Source organism: Prinia subflava, chromosome 13, assembly GCF_021018805.1.
Source record: "Prinia subflava isolate CZ2003 ecotype Zambia chromosome 13, Cam_Psub_1.2, whole genome shotgun sequence".
Lineage (NCBI taxonomy): Eukaryota > Metazoa > Chordata > Aves > Passeriformes > Cisticolidae > Prinia > Prinia subflava.
This window is the reverse complement of record NC_086259.1, coordinates 16,803,974-16,818,079: the sequence shown is the minus strand read 5'-3', so window position 1 is coordinate 16,818,079 and position 14,106 is coordinate 16,803,974. Positions and strand designations below refer to the sequence as shown.

Genomic DNA, 14,106 nt, shown 5'->3' with positions numbered 1-14,106 from the left:
CTGTATGAGGGAGCAGCCTGATACACCGTCAACTCCCACAACAGATTATATGATTTCACCAGATTTAAAGTACATTAGTCAACCCAAGTCACCAAGAACATTTGAAATAATTTACAATAAATCAAGAGATTAATTTCAAGGGAGGAAGTGACATAGCACCAAAAGAAGCCACTAGAAATAATTCTCGGTGTCAACAAATTTTTCACCATAAACACCACAGAAAGAAGACGTTGTAGTCTTTAGGGTAAATGCTGGGCTGCAAAGGCAAAGTGGTTACCTGGAAGGGGTATGTCAATATTTAATACCAAAGTGCATGTCTGCTCCTGCACATATCATTTAATTTCAAGCTTTTCCAGCCTTATTTCCTGTTTCATTCACAGCAATCACAGAAGATGAATTATGCAGCCTAAGGAAACGTGTTTTCAGATGGACAAGACATGCTGACCATGTCACTACTTTCACCTTCAGTAACAAATTTTTGTGCCAATACAAGTTTTACACTTGCTTCAATGTCCACATTAGTTGATTACAAAGTAGATGGGATTTTCAGTGTCAAGATTCCACTCAAATCATCTACTCCTCTGGGAGAGGAAGAGCCTGTTCCATGGCTCTGGATGTCAGGGTACTTTTTAGCTAAAAATTAAAAATCTTTCCTCAGAAGTCACCATAACAGCATTGACAAAAAAGACAAAAAAAAATACCCCAACCAAACCCCCCAAAAAAATCCCCCCCGCCCCAAAAACAAACCACCAAAAAAGGAAAAACCTGGAGAATTTGAACGAACCACAGAGAGTTGAAAGAAAAACTAAAGTAATGCTGAGTAATTTGCACTTGCATAATATCTTTCATCAGCACTCTTCACTTCCATATAGGGGCTGCATTTCATAACAAACATGATTGGGAATACTACCTTCAAGCCCATATTACACAGCTGGAGAGGATATTCCTTTAGTAAGGAATATCTGAAGAATTACCAGTGTTCATGCACTGAAAGAATAAGCTCCTTTTCTAATTCAATAATTGTGCTACTATAACCAAATTACTAAAGGCAGAAGTTTACAGCAATAGCACAGACTTTCTTCTGGTTTAAGCAGTGACTGAACGACATCTGTGACATGACGTTTTCTCTTCCTCCAGACACCCAAATAAACCTCTATGTCCTACATTCCTGTGGACAAGGAACACAACTGCTTCACTGAACATGATTGATCTTCCACAGGGAATCAACAGGTATTCAAACTATGGGCATTTCACTGCTGAGGAGGAAGACAAGGACACCAATGGACCTCACTCAACACAGTCCACTCAAGGAGACAAATCTCTGCTGTGAAAGTAAATGATGTTCTTCAAGAATCACTGGGCTTTTCACAGTTTCGTTCCCCTCCTCCCACCTTCTTTCTCAGAGCCAGGATCCTGAGCAAACTGTTCAGATGACAGCACACCACAGCAATCATCAGGGCGTTGTGCAGCCAGGGCATTCGAGGCAGGCACACGCTCACAGCCCTCCGTCACTGACACCCAGCGCCCTGCCTGGCGTCAGCAGCCAAGGCAGAGAAACCTCTCCTTGTGCAACCACCCCTTCAAGCTGCCAGGAATAATGCAACACTCAGATCCCCAGCCACACTAACTGCATGGCCACTAGAAAAAAGAGCTGCAGAACTGCATCATCTTACACCACTGGCTCACAGATCCTCTACTGAAGAGTCCACGTAAAGTTCTACTTTCAGTTTCCTACCTTCTTACAGCTTACATTGCATCAGAGAGAACCATGGTGCTTTAAGATGCTTCTGCAATCATATTCTTCTCAAGGGATTCCCAAATTTATGAGCTCAACATCAAGAAGTTTGTATAATAGTAAATCCAAGGTTTGAGGAGGGTGAGAGTACTGCCAATCTTTTCACAAAGAATCGCAACACCCTGCCTCTTTAACAATTTTGCAAGCTCATTCTCATCCTGAAAATTTCAGTGCAGTCAAGGTTTCCCTGACTTACTCTTTATTTCTGAATTCAGTTTTAACAGCCTCTGAAGCAAGAGCAAAGTGGTAGGTTGTCAGAAGTGACTATTAGGAGAATACACAAAGCACACACTGCAGAAAGCAGAGACTTGAACTGATTGGCACCTGGCTCCCCGGCAGATATTTTCTTTGCAGGAAGATTGAAGGGTAGTAAGAAGAGCACGACACTCTGGGCCACGTTCTGCTGTCAGTCACTCTCCCACGCTTCCACTGATTTTTAATGACATTTACAACCATTAAGAAAATGAATAGCCATCAAAATCAGGAGGGAAGATGCAGCCTAGCAGACAAAGCAAAGGAAAATCATTTCTGCTCCAGCTGCCACCAGTGATTTATCAGAAGCATTAGGGCAAAGCACTACTCATCTTTGGTGTCCAACCTTAGGCCCTCCAGAGTGAACCATAGATGCACACACCAACTAAGAAGGAACTGCAAACTAAGCATGAACCAACAATGGCAAATGTGTCTGATCTACATTTATGTGACTCTTTGTTTTCCCCACATACAAAAATACTGACCATACAGCACTTGGAGATGGTTGAAGCACAGTGAAGTTGAAATCCAAGAATTACTAGAATGAAGATATTATACTGTCATCCAAAAATCATTTTTCCCCTGTTTTAAAGGCCAAAAATAATCCCTCTTCTTTTTTGTTCACAGGTCAAACAGACATTCATATTTATTGAGAAAACCTACACACACTTAGTATTTTGATTAAAAAGTTGGAGTCCACTTGGCAAGTTTCAAAATCTCTTTTTTTTCACAGCAGTCTCTACTTTACTATTAATAATGCCCATCCCTGGAAATGGGTAACAAAGTCATTCAATTTTATTCTAGACAGCAAAAACAGCCTGCTTACAATACTCATTAGTTTTATTACAGTAGCAAACAAGAAACTCTTGTGGTACAACAGAATCCCACTACAGCAGGAACCAGCCATGGTAAGAGGACCCTGCCAATCCAAAACACATTCAAATAATCAAAACAGACAAAGACTGGGAAGAAAAAAAAAAAAGCAGTATCACAACTTCACCATTGAGAAATACCTGCTCAGTATTATTCGAAATGTACTGCAACGAACTGCATCTTTAGGAAAAAAGGTGTTCTTTTAAAAATTGTCAGTATTGTCTCACTGGAAATGCAATTACCCAGTGTTGCTCAGTTGATGTTAATTGTTCGTACATAAACAAAAAATGAGGCCACTTTTTGTTTACAAAATTCTTGCCTTACTTTTGTGCTTACACCATCAGAAATCTCATCCATAAAATATTCATGGACATTCACACACTTCAAAATATTTATTTCTAAGAAAAAAACCTATTTCTGATTCTCATCTGCTAAAACAGTTTCTCTTTAGGTCTAAGAAAAACATTATGCAAAATATAAATGTAAAAGAATTGTATTTGGGAATACAATCATCTGTTCTCAACAAAACCCTCTGATTTAGCTTAATCTCAGCTTTCTTCAGGCAACACTTACTCTACCACATGTGGCATCTTTGAAAACAAAATCTTATAAATCCATTTCTGTGTGCTAATAAGGTTTGAGTTTTAAATTTTTCAAAAGGAGAAAAATATTTCATTTTATTTAGCCTCTTTTTTAAGCACTAGAAGTCCAAGAAGGAAAAGCTCTTTGGTGACAGTGCCAAGCACTCAACATTCCCATTCTTAAATTAGTCAAATCAAGAAATTAGTGATCTGGAGTTTAAGAACCATTAGATATCCATTTTCTAGTCATCTTTTTTGAAGTCCTGGTAATGACTCCTTTAATCAATGAGGGCAATTATTCCTTTTAAATTTTTCATCCAATGAGAAAATCATGCAATCCCTCAGTCACAGGAACAAGAACTTTAGGGAAGCTGCAGCATACTTTGAAAAGTGCAAGAGCTCTTACCTCTGAAACAAGTTGATATTCTGATGAGATGTGGGAGAGAGGTGCCAGAAGAGCCCTTCTCCATTTTAAACCTCTTTGCCACAGCCCCAGAAGTGACTGTGGCCACAGGTGCAAATATCAAGGTAACAGCAGAAGCAGCAGCACCATCTTCCTACGCCTTCATGGAATTAGGAGCAGCTGCTCCTGTAGAGGATCCACCCTCCTGCAAACTTCAGCCACAACCACATACCACAGCAGCATTTCTGCAAATTTCAAGACCAAATGGGGGAAAAGAGAGCTACTTGCAACAAGCAGCATTTTTTTCTTATTAAAGCTCTATTGTCTGAGGAAGGGAGACAGGACAGAGCTGGCACACGCCCCACAGAGCAGCAGTGATGGCTGGAGGATTCTGAGTGAGGTTTTCCCCATAGATGAATGTCACAAACTCACTTTTCACCAGGGCAGTGTTGTCTAAACGTTGGCATAAAACAGGTGAAAGAGCAACAGCTTCTACTACTATTCTGCCTAACAGGGAATTTTCCCTCTCACTCATGGAAGAGCCATTCCAGGCACTGCAGGTCACTCAGCACCTTGAGGTCTGCCAAGCAGAGGGAGAAAACGGGGCTGTGAGAGCTGAACCAGGCTGAGAGTGGTGTCAGCCATGCCCCCAGCCAGCACGGAGATCCCTCGCTGAACCTTGCTGGCTTTGTGAGCAGCACATCCTGCCATTCACGGTACAGGCAATGAATGGTAATCCCCTCTCCTCGAGTTACCCTCCTGATCTCAACAGAGCGAGACCAAGAATGTACGTGACTGACTGTACTTCCAGTTCAGATTTAAGTAATTGCAACTTGACGAGTTTCTTGAGCTCAGTTAGTAATGGCACATGTCTAGCAGAAACACTCGAATCCAGAAAAAACACACACCTTTTTGTTAAGTTTCTCAAAAAAGGAAAAATACTTATTATTTAGAAGCTTAGTAAAAATTCAGCTTAAAGTAGAAGAACATAGCCTTCACCATACCCTCATGCTCTGGACACCACAGTCTGTGACCTGGCAGGTTACCTGCTTGTATTTCCCACTCTACTGGCCCTGACCCATCAGTCATGGGACAGCCCAAAGGGCAAAGTCAACAAATCACTTCAAGTACTGGAAACAGCAGCACCAGTAACAACAAATGTCCACAAATCCTGGAACATGAGTCCCCTCTTCCAAAACCTAGAGAATATTAAACTCTCCTGATTTTTATGTCTATGAAGTAATGGCCTTTTAACTTAGCATCTGGTTCTGACTTCTTCATGTTTTCCTCCACAACCACAAGAGCTAAAACTTCACTCACCACTGACGTGATCAGTTATAATGTATGCTTTTCAATTGTCTTTTCCTTTTCCTGGTGTTGTCCCTGCATTCTTAAATATTGTGAAAAACAGGAAAATTTTACGCAGAGATTTAATAATACATTTTTTTTGGCACCAATTCCAGCCTGCCATGTTTCCCGCTCTCTTCTTCCTCAACAGTCTGGCAGACTAAGCACTGAAACACATCAGCTCCCTGATCCAGTTAAAAGACAGACAACAAATCTGCAAAAGGTTCAGACAGAGGGAGTGTTCCCCAGCCAGCTCACAGAGGTTTTTCTCAACCTGACCCTGCAAACTGTTAAGTGCTTACAAAAGATGGATTGACAGGGTATGGCACAGATGCACAAATGAACGGCACAGGCCAGGGCTGACTCAGCCAGCACTGCTGCCAATGACACTGCATCGGCAGATGGTGCAAAAAAAGAGTTATTTTATTGAGTGCACATACATGCACAAGCTCTCTGAATGGATTATAAGTGCTGAAGTATCCATCACCTTCAAACACCTGGCTGTTTGTGGAATCAAGCACTATGTTACCTATGAACACACTGAAAAAAACTGATGCAACCAGCACTGCTCAAAACACCAACAAACAAGCCACAATCTACCCATGCAACCCACAATCTAATTACTTCTACAGACTCCAAAAAGCTTGAACTATTTGAGGTACGTCTCTTCCCTCATAAATCCTGTATGAGGAGATGAGTAAAACCCATTAGGTCAGCCATGCTTATTAACATAGAAGGAAATTGTATCATGTTAAACTCATCTGTTACCTAGGAACTTGAAAAGTACCCACAAATTATACGCAATAAATTGAACAGATCCAAAAAAATCACTCTTTTCTATGTATTACACCTACTACCTTTTTCCTCCAAAAAGGCCCCTCAGTTCACACAGTTGTGTGAATGATTTTGGTGGGACCAAAGTTTCAGTCTCTGTTCTCCCACAGTTGCTAAGAAAGCAAACCTAATCTTTACACTGGAACACCGATGCAGATGGGACTCTCAGCACAGCCTCTCACCTCCAAAAACCCAAACATTCTTGGTGAGTTTCACAGAATTGTGAAGTGGTTTGGGTTGTAAGGGACCTTTAAGGATCCTTTTGTTCTACCCTGTGTCATGGGCAGGGACACCTTCCACTGTTCCAGGCTGCTCCAAGCCCTGTCCAACCTGGCCTTGAGCACTTCCAGGGATTGGGCAGCACATCCTTTCCTAGAAGGACTATACCCCACCTTGGATGATCCATCAGACTCTTCTTATCACTATTATAATCACAGTTACAGTGCTCCACTACAAAAAAAAAATGAAATATTATCTCAGAGCTCCACGAAGGCCCAGCCCTGTGAGGGAAGCTGAGCTCTTCCAAGCCCTGCTCTGATGCAGGATCAGGTCCCATTGAGGACCAGAGGCAATTTACAGTCTCTCCCATGGGGACTATTACCACTACATAGTTACTAGCACCACATCTTTACTCCTCGGCCAAAACGAAAAATGAGACACAAGTATTTCTGAGTATCCTTTTTATTTATGTTCCTGAACATGTAAAATTTACTGGCTGGGTGTTAACACTAATAGCCTTGAGAGCTCTCACTCTGTCAATGAATATGGCTTCTGTTTTCATATTTTATATAAGCCCTGTGACATATAAACACATACCTTAACACTACTGACTTAAAATATGTTTTTTAACCACTGGAGGAACTATATATGCAAAGGTATGTTTGATAGCCATTAAACAACTTTAAAGAAATATCAGTTTAGGTTTTGTTATGTCGAACTACTAGCTAATATAGCAATAAAATAAATTTGTCACAGCAAAGCAATATTCCCTTAAATCACCAGATCTTCAGAAAAATTTGGGGCTTGTTAATGCAGGCACATGCCTGCCTTCAATTATGAAAGAGAATCTCAATTTCATCAGTACAGATAACATGGAGCAATTTGTTGTCAATTTGCAGAGAATTCTATATTGTCCTAGCTTTTATGCAAATTATGACATTCAGTGCTCTTTCTGATGCACCTGAACCAAATACCTGAACAAATACCAACAACCCAGAACAGGCAAATATATGTACACTCAAATATATATACACCCAAAACCTATAGGTACCTCTTATCAAATAAAAGCCATCATCTGCAACAATAAACCATGAGAAATATTAATTTTAAATAGTAATTTGTCCTTCCATTACTATAACAAACCAAAAAATTATCTTAAATTGTTTTGTTATTTATGTGTTCATACTTATTTATATATGTAATGATGGCAGACACATCAATCTAGTCTAAAATCACATTCGAAGAGCCTCATCAACAGTGCAGGACTTAAAGACAGCACTTGGTTTACTGAACACTGTTTATTATTATTATTAAAGATTCATATTAATTCTACTTGCAATCTGTACAATACTACATTATTCCTTTTTCAGGAAAGCTTTAAAAATTCTTCTTGTAAGATTGTTTTGAAATTTTTGAGCTCTGCATAATACTTCCCTCTTGGGCTAATTGTTTTTAAAAGGAAATTTAATTTTAAGAAGTGTGTTTTTCTAAACTAATGGGAATCTGTGCTAAAGTAAACAATGAGTCCAGCTTGATAGGAATTTTTGTTCTAACTTTACCAAAATAAGGAAGGAAAGACATGTAATAGCATGCTGAAACACATGCAGTAGCAGAATTGTTGAATTTTAAAAAACAATTAGAAGACAATTTTCTACTCCACTTCTCCTGTTTGAAACAGATCATCCTGCCCTGCCTCATTTAATATTAATTAGGTATGTTCTCGTCTCTAGAAGAAAACACAAATGCAGTTCCCTAATCCACTTACATCCTTGTTTCAAATGCATTTACGATTAGCCAGCCTGTCAATAAACTATTGTCCTCACACATCATGTCTGCAGAGAAAAATGTTTAAAAGAAACTCAAGTCTTTTCAGGATTGTCACCAGCTTTGAACAAAACATTTACATTACACCCACCACCCGCCAAGGCAAACCCGAGAAATGCGAAACGGGCACAAAAAGCCAATTTCCACCTCCTTGAGGGATATTAATGAGTAACTTCATGGTCTCAATAAAGCCTTATCTTTCCAGATGGGAATTAGAGAGGTCATCCCTAGCCAGAGACAATGAATCACTTATTTATTCTTTCCTTGTCTGCTGCACATACATATGTATCACAAGTCTTCCCTGCAACCCAGGGCTTTAAAACTCAACATCTACTCCCCACTGGTGCAAGAGAAAGAATGAAAGAGAAAAGCAGGGCAGAGACACGAAAGAGACAATGCAGAAGAATATTAAAGACACACAACAGTCATGAAACACCTATGTTTAAACTACTGAAAATCAGATTTTACATTTCTGCTGAAGAAAGGGTTACTCCTAACCCCACCCTGCCCCTCCCAAAAACAAAACAAAACAATTTCAGAAATATTAAATTGGACTTTATTTCTCCATTTGTTTTTGCTAACACTGCCCCTCTAGCTGTGAAAGGACAGATCTCACTGGTGAAAAAAAAAATTAGTAAGGGTGCTACATTTGAGTTCGGTAGGTGTTTATAAAATAAACATTATTCCTCCCATGGGGGAGAAAGTCAAATTCATCCCCAGGCAAGCTGCTGCCTGACAAACAAAGTTTCTAAGTGTCAAAATTTCCTACTGGGACTTCAGCATTTACAGTAACTAAACAAAACAGAAAAAAAGCTACAGATCTGTATTCCCTTTCTCCAAAAACCTTCTTAACCAGAATGAAACCCTGGACATGATGCGAGTGAAACTATAATGGTGACACCCTGGTATATTTAAGCAATTCTCTGAGAAATAACAACATGAAACAAACAATGGAAACACACCAGATGAAACCATGGAAATAAACCAGATGAAGTCCTAACACCTACAGTTATGGCACTGTCCACAGATTAATACCTTTCCACATTTGTTAACTAGGTGTCTGTATCAATTCAGAATACACTTTTATTATTATTATTTAATTAACACAGACTTATTTTAAATGAAACAGTCACCTGTCATGCAGCCAAAAAATGCACTTTATAGAGAACATTCTTTTTTTCCACGCTAAATTTTGCTAAAACAAGATGGCCTAACAGTTGCTCCACTGGATTCTGGCATAGCACTTCTGCTACCAAAAACTATCTTGGCAAAAGGACAAAAATTGTAGCTGCCTAAATAAACAACAAAATTAGTTATCTCTCAAAAAAATATAGGTAGAGTCTCATTATTCAGACATATATGTGGGCACATACCGTGTCTATTCATGGAATAAACTATGGATGAATAATCTATATACAAACTAATGTTAACTTCTATACTGCAGCCCAGGGACTGACAAGTAAGAGCTTGCAGGGAGAAGAATTTAATTCAAATATATGTCTCAAGTGACAATAAAAAGGATATAAAGTGCTTAGAATCAACAAATAACTTATCCTCTGTACTCAGGGACATAATTTGCCAGATCTGGATTTAGCTGTCATTACAACTTTTGCTTTCAAATGCAAAACAAAGTGATGTTATTTTCCCGTTCAATTTTATTCATGTTATATAGAATGCAGTAAAACTCGTCATGCCAGAGGATTTGCAAAGGGATGATGTGAAGGTTAATTACTGGCTGCTCATAAAGCATCCTGCCTGTCGAAAGCCCCATGTGTAAAAATGACCTTGTTATCAAAGCTGTTGAGTGCCCCCAACGCTCACTTTCAATGGACAGAATGGATAATTTTCTATAGCTCTTGAAAACCAAATTAGTTGCATTCAAACACCTACCTCCAGTTTGAGGAGGTTTTGGCACTGTGCCTGTACCCCATTTCTGTAGGGGGTGGGGGGTTAAACTACCACGGTTTTTGTTTAAATCACATCTTTCCAGCTCAAAATGAAAAAGACTAAAATGTAGGTATCATAGAACCAATGTCTGAAAGATACCTGCTAAACCTGACCACACAGGCAACAAGTGAATGTAGATCTTATCCTTGTGCCCTAATTACCCCTAAACCAAAGACACTGCTTGAAACAACAAAGCACAGATATTTCTGTGAGCAACTGGATTTGTAGGGTGAGTTAGCACTGGGAAAAAATGCTAGGGCACAAGACCAAGCACGAAGAGCAGTGCTCAACAAAATGGAGCCTGCAATGCTACGCACAATGCTTTAGTATCTTCTTGCTATTTATACACATAAAATAATTAGAAATGAGAACACCTCAACATTAATTAAAGCACGGCCCCATAGGACTTCAGAAATCTTTTCAGAGATGGTTTCTCTGGTGACAGATTTGCCAGCGAGCAGTTTGACGTGTCCTGTAAAAATACAACTTCATGCCTGGTATTGCCACATTGCAGAGAACAACATCTGAAGCGTGATCATGCCTCTCTCTACCCGTATCCTCCTCCTCGGCTTAGGAATAATCAGTATGGGTACTGCCAGGAAAATGCCTCATCTCCACTAATATTCAACTCCCCCTCTACAATGATGGTATCTTAACAAAATGAAGAACTGCAAAAACTCCTCGTGCTTGTGTCTTTCAGGAGCTTTCTCCAGCAGTGCTCGACCAAATCTTCCTTCTCTCTTTAGGCAGTAGTTCTATCAAAGAAAGAAAATATTCCCTTGGGAACATCCTCGAGAGCCCAGTGGAAAGGGCAAGCAGAGATGTCATTGTGGCACAGAAAAGAGCTCTGTGAGATCAGGCAGCTGGCCTACCTGAAGGTTAAAGTAGCTCCCACTGAAAACCTGCTCTGAAAACCTCAGAGCAGAGCATGATGCAGGAGAGACATTTACACACACTATGTCTGTGTAGCAAGGTGTGAAAAAACCCAACCTCCGAGCACAGCACAGGCTGGATGAAATCCATTGAAACACACCATTAACAGAAATCTACACAAAAGCCAATCCACTCTCTCCTATCAGTGTCCTATAGGAAGGCCAGAATGAAGCCATTGAGAAAAAATGAGACATTTACACATAAATCAAAAAAGACAGGATCCAAGTACCGACTGATTAAAGATCAGTGTAAAACGTGTTTTGTTAATCGCTTATTAGATAAAATATGCGTAATCAGTCTATATACTCCACAAATATTCAAATAATATTGGCCATAAAATTTTAAGTTGGATATGAAAATATAAATCGTATTTTTCAAGGCTATATCCGTCTATTGTACATCTTCTGTAACGCTGATATCACCACCTCGCATTTTTCTCTTGCATCATTTTCCAGCAGGAAGAAAAACCCCGAAGGAATCTCCATATTTTCCAATCACGTTGCCTGTATCTGGGCAGGTTATGTGACCGCCAAACCAGAGCCCCCAGAGCAGGCCTGAACCACAGCAAAGTCCGCGCACAACCCGAGCCTTCTGTCTCGAATTAAAAGCATCTTCCACCTCCCTCACCACCAACTTGGCCAAGGTGCCAGCAGGTATCTGCCGACTTTGTTTTCGGATAGAAAGGGCTCAGTATGGTGACTGCATGTCGGGGTCATGTTCAGAGGGAAGGAATTTTTTTTTTAAGGGAAAAAAATCAACAACAATAATAACAGTAATAGCAGCCTTGCTCGGAAAATTAAAAAAAAAAAAAAAAAAAAAGGCAACACCGAAACTGCAAAAATAAACATCCATAGGATTACGAACAAGGAGAAAAAAAATCCTTTCAGGATTTTCGCCGGCATTCCGGGACCCAGTCGAGCCGATCCCGCCCTCGCCCACCGGCGGCCCGGGGGTCCCCGCCAGGTCCGGCCGCTCGGGGACAGAGCTCGGGGCATCCCCCGGGCCCCGCGGCCGCTCCGTGTCCGCCCCCGCGGCGGGGCCGCCGGACCCGGGCGGGCTCTTACCGTGGCCGATGCGACGCTGTTGTCCGCCAGGGTCAAGTGGTGCGGCTCCCACCGCCGCAGGAACTTGGAGGTGAGGATCTTGCTGAGAAACGTCCGGGGGTGCCGGATGACACACACCTGGATGTCCCCCTCCTGCAGCAGCTTGTACCTCATGCCGTTGCAGTGGAGCAGGGCTCTCCGGCACGGCGCGGCACCCATTTTATTCCCCTCGGGAGCGGACATCTCGCCCAGCAGCGGCTTGCTCTCCTCGGGCTGCCTGCGGTCGCTGCCCCCGCCGGAGCCGCCGGTGCGATCCATGGCAGCCCCGCGGGCCGGGTCGGGGGTGGCGCTCGGCCGCCCGCGGGGACCGGTCTCTACGCTGGGTAGAGACGGGTACAACCAAACAAAATAAAATTCAAAATAAAAACTATAGCAAAAAAAAAAATCCAACCCCACGCGGCAGATTAAAAAAAAAAATGCACGCTGAAGAGGAAAAAGGAAAAAAAAAAAGGCAAAAAACAATAAAACCTGTCGGGGAAGATGGGGGTAGGGACTGAGCCGCACCGAGGGGAGAAGGGGGAAAGGGAAGCGATAAAATCCTTATTCAAACTTCCCAATCCGCCCCCGGCGGGTCACAGCGCCGCGTCCATGCTGCCGGGCGGGCGCCGGCCGAGCGGAGGGTCGGCTCCCGCGGGGGCGGCGGACAAAAGCCGGCGGTGGTGGCGGCGGTGGCGGCGCGGGGGGCTCCTAACGGCGGCGGCGGCGGCGGCGGCGGGGGCTGCGGGGCGTCCGGCCGCGGCTCCTTCCTTCCCCCCGGGGCGTGTGCGCGGGAGCGTGCGGCGGCGCGCGTGCATGTATGTGGGTGCGGGTGCGCGCCCGGGGGAGCGGGTGCGAGCGCGTGTGTGCGAGTGTGCCTGGCTGTGTGTGTGTGTGCGTGTCTGTGTGTGCGGGTCCCCACGCGCGCCGCCGCCGCGGCAGCAGCAGGAGGAGGCGGCGGGAGCGGCGGGCGCTGCCGACACAGCCCCTCTGCCCGAGCGGCTCCGAGCGCCGCGATTGGCCCCGCCGCCGTCACGTGCCGCCCTGCCTGACGTCAATGGCCGCGGAGCCGCTCCGGGCAGCGGCGGCCGCGGGAGGTGCGCGGGAAGCGCCGCGCCCCTCACGGAGCCCCGCGATCGTTCGGGCTGGAAAAGACCTCTGAGATCATCGGCCCCGACCTGTGACCGAACGCTGCCTCGTCAGCCAGACCGCGGCACCGAGTGCCGTGTCCTGTCTTTGCCTTAAACACCTCCGGGGACGGTGATTCCAGCACCTCCCTGGGCAGCCCGTTCCGATGTCAATTCACCCTTTTTGTGAAGAAATCCCTCTCAACGTCCAACGCTAGCGCGGCTCATCGGGGCATGAGGCTGGGCAGGGCTGGAGGTGTGCGGGGCCCCTCCACCATGAGGGGAACCCCCAGGTGGGGAAGGCTCAGGGCGGTCGGTGTCCCCGGTCAGTGTCTCCTTTTCGCAGCCCCCGCGCTGGCAGCAGCTCGGGCAGGGCACAGCGGTTCTGACCACGTCTCCTTGCAGGTGACAAATCCTCACAGGTTGAGTTTTGAGCATCCTCACCCCAGCGTTAAGCTCTTGTACAACACCTGCAGAGAATAGCCAAGGAAGGCTGTGGCAGGCTGCTGGCACTTCAGCAGTGATATTCCCTTTCTTCTGGCTTTATGGGGAAACTGAGAACGGCTGTGCTCCCCAACGCACCGGCCCTTGGAAGCCTAGGGAGAGCAGCACCTTCTCACTCTGTGCTGAGCAGGGTGTCGAATGTCCTCTGATCGTCGGTGAAGCAGCACAATCGTTTATTCGTTTATCAAAAAAAAAAAAAAAAAAAAGCAAGTAATGAAAAAGCCAACTCCCTTCTAAGCCCTCTAAACCGCTTAACAGCTGAGGGATGCTGTGTGCAATATGGATGCCATGCCCAGAGAAATGATACCATCGGTACTTGCTTTTTTCTCAGTGGTAGAACTCTTGTTTCCAATTTCCTTATTTGCACAACCAGGTTAGGACCAATTTA

The 14,106-nt window shown here is 43.6% G+C and overlaps 1 protein-coding gene across 1 annotated transcript in view; it reads right to left on the bottom strand.

Moving 5' to 3' along the window:
• Positions 1 to 12,370, bottom strand: part of CMIP (c-Maf inducing protein) — a 129,802-nt gene extending 117,432 nt beyond the window's left edge. Inside the window, exon 1 of the mRNA XM_063410568.1 lies at positions 12,073 to 12,370. Within this exon, the coding sequence (XP_063266638.1) occupies positions 12,073 to 12,369 (297 nt within the window). The 5' untranslated portion in view covers position 12,370. The remainder of the gene's footprint in view (positions 1 to 12,072) is intronic.
• Between the last annotated feature and the right edge of the window lie 1,736 nt (positions 12,371 to 14,106).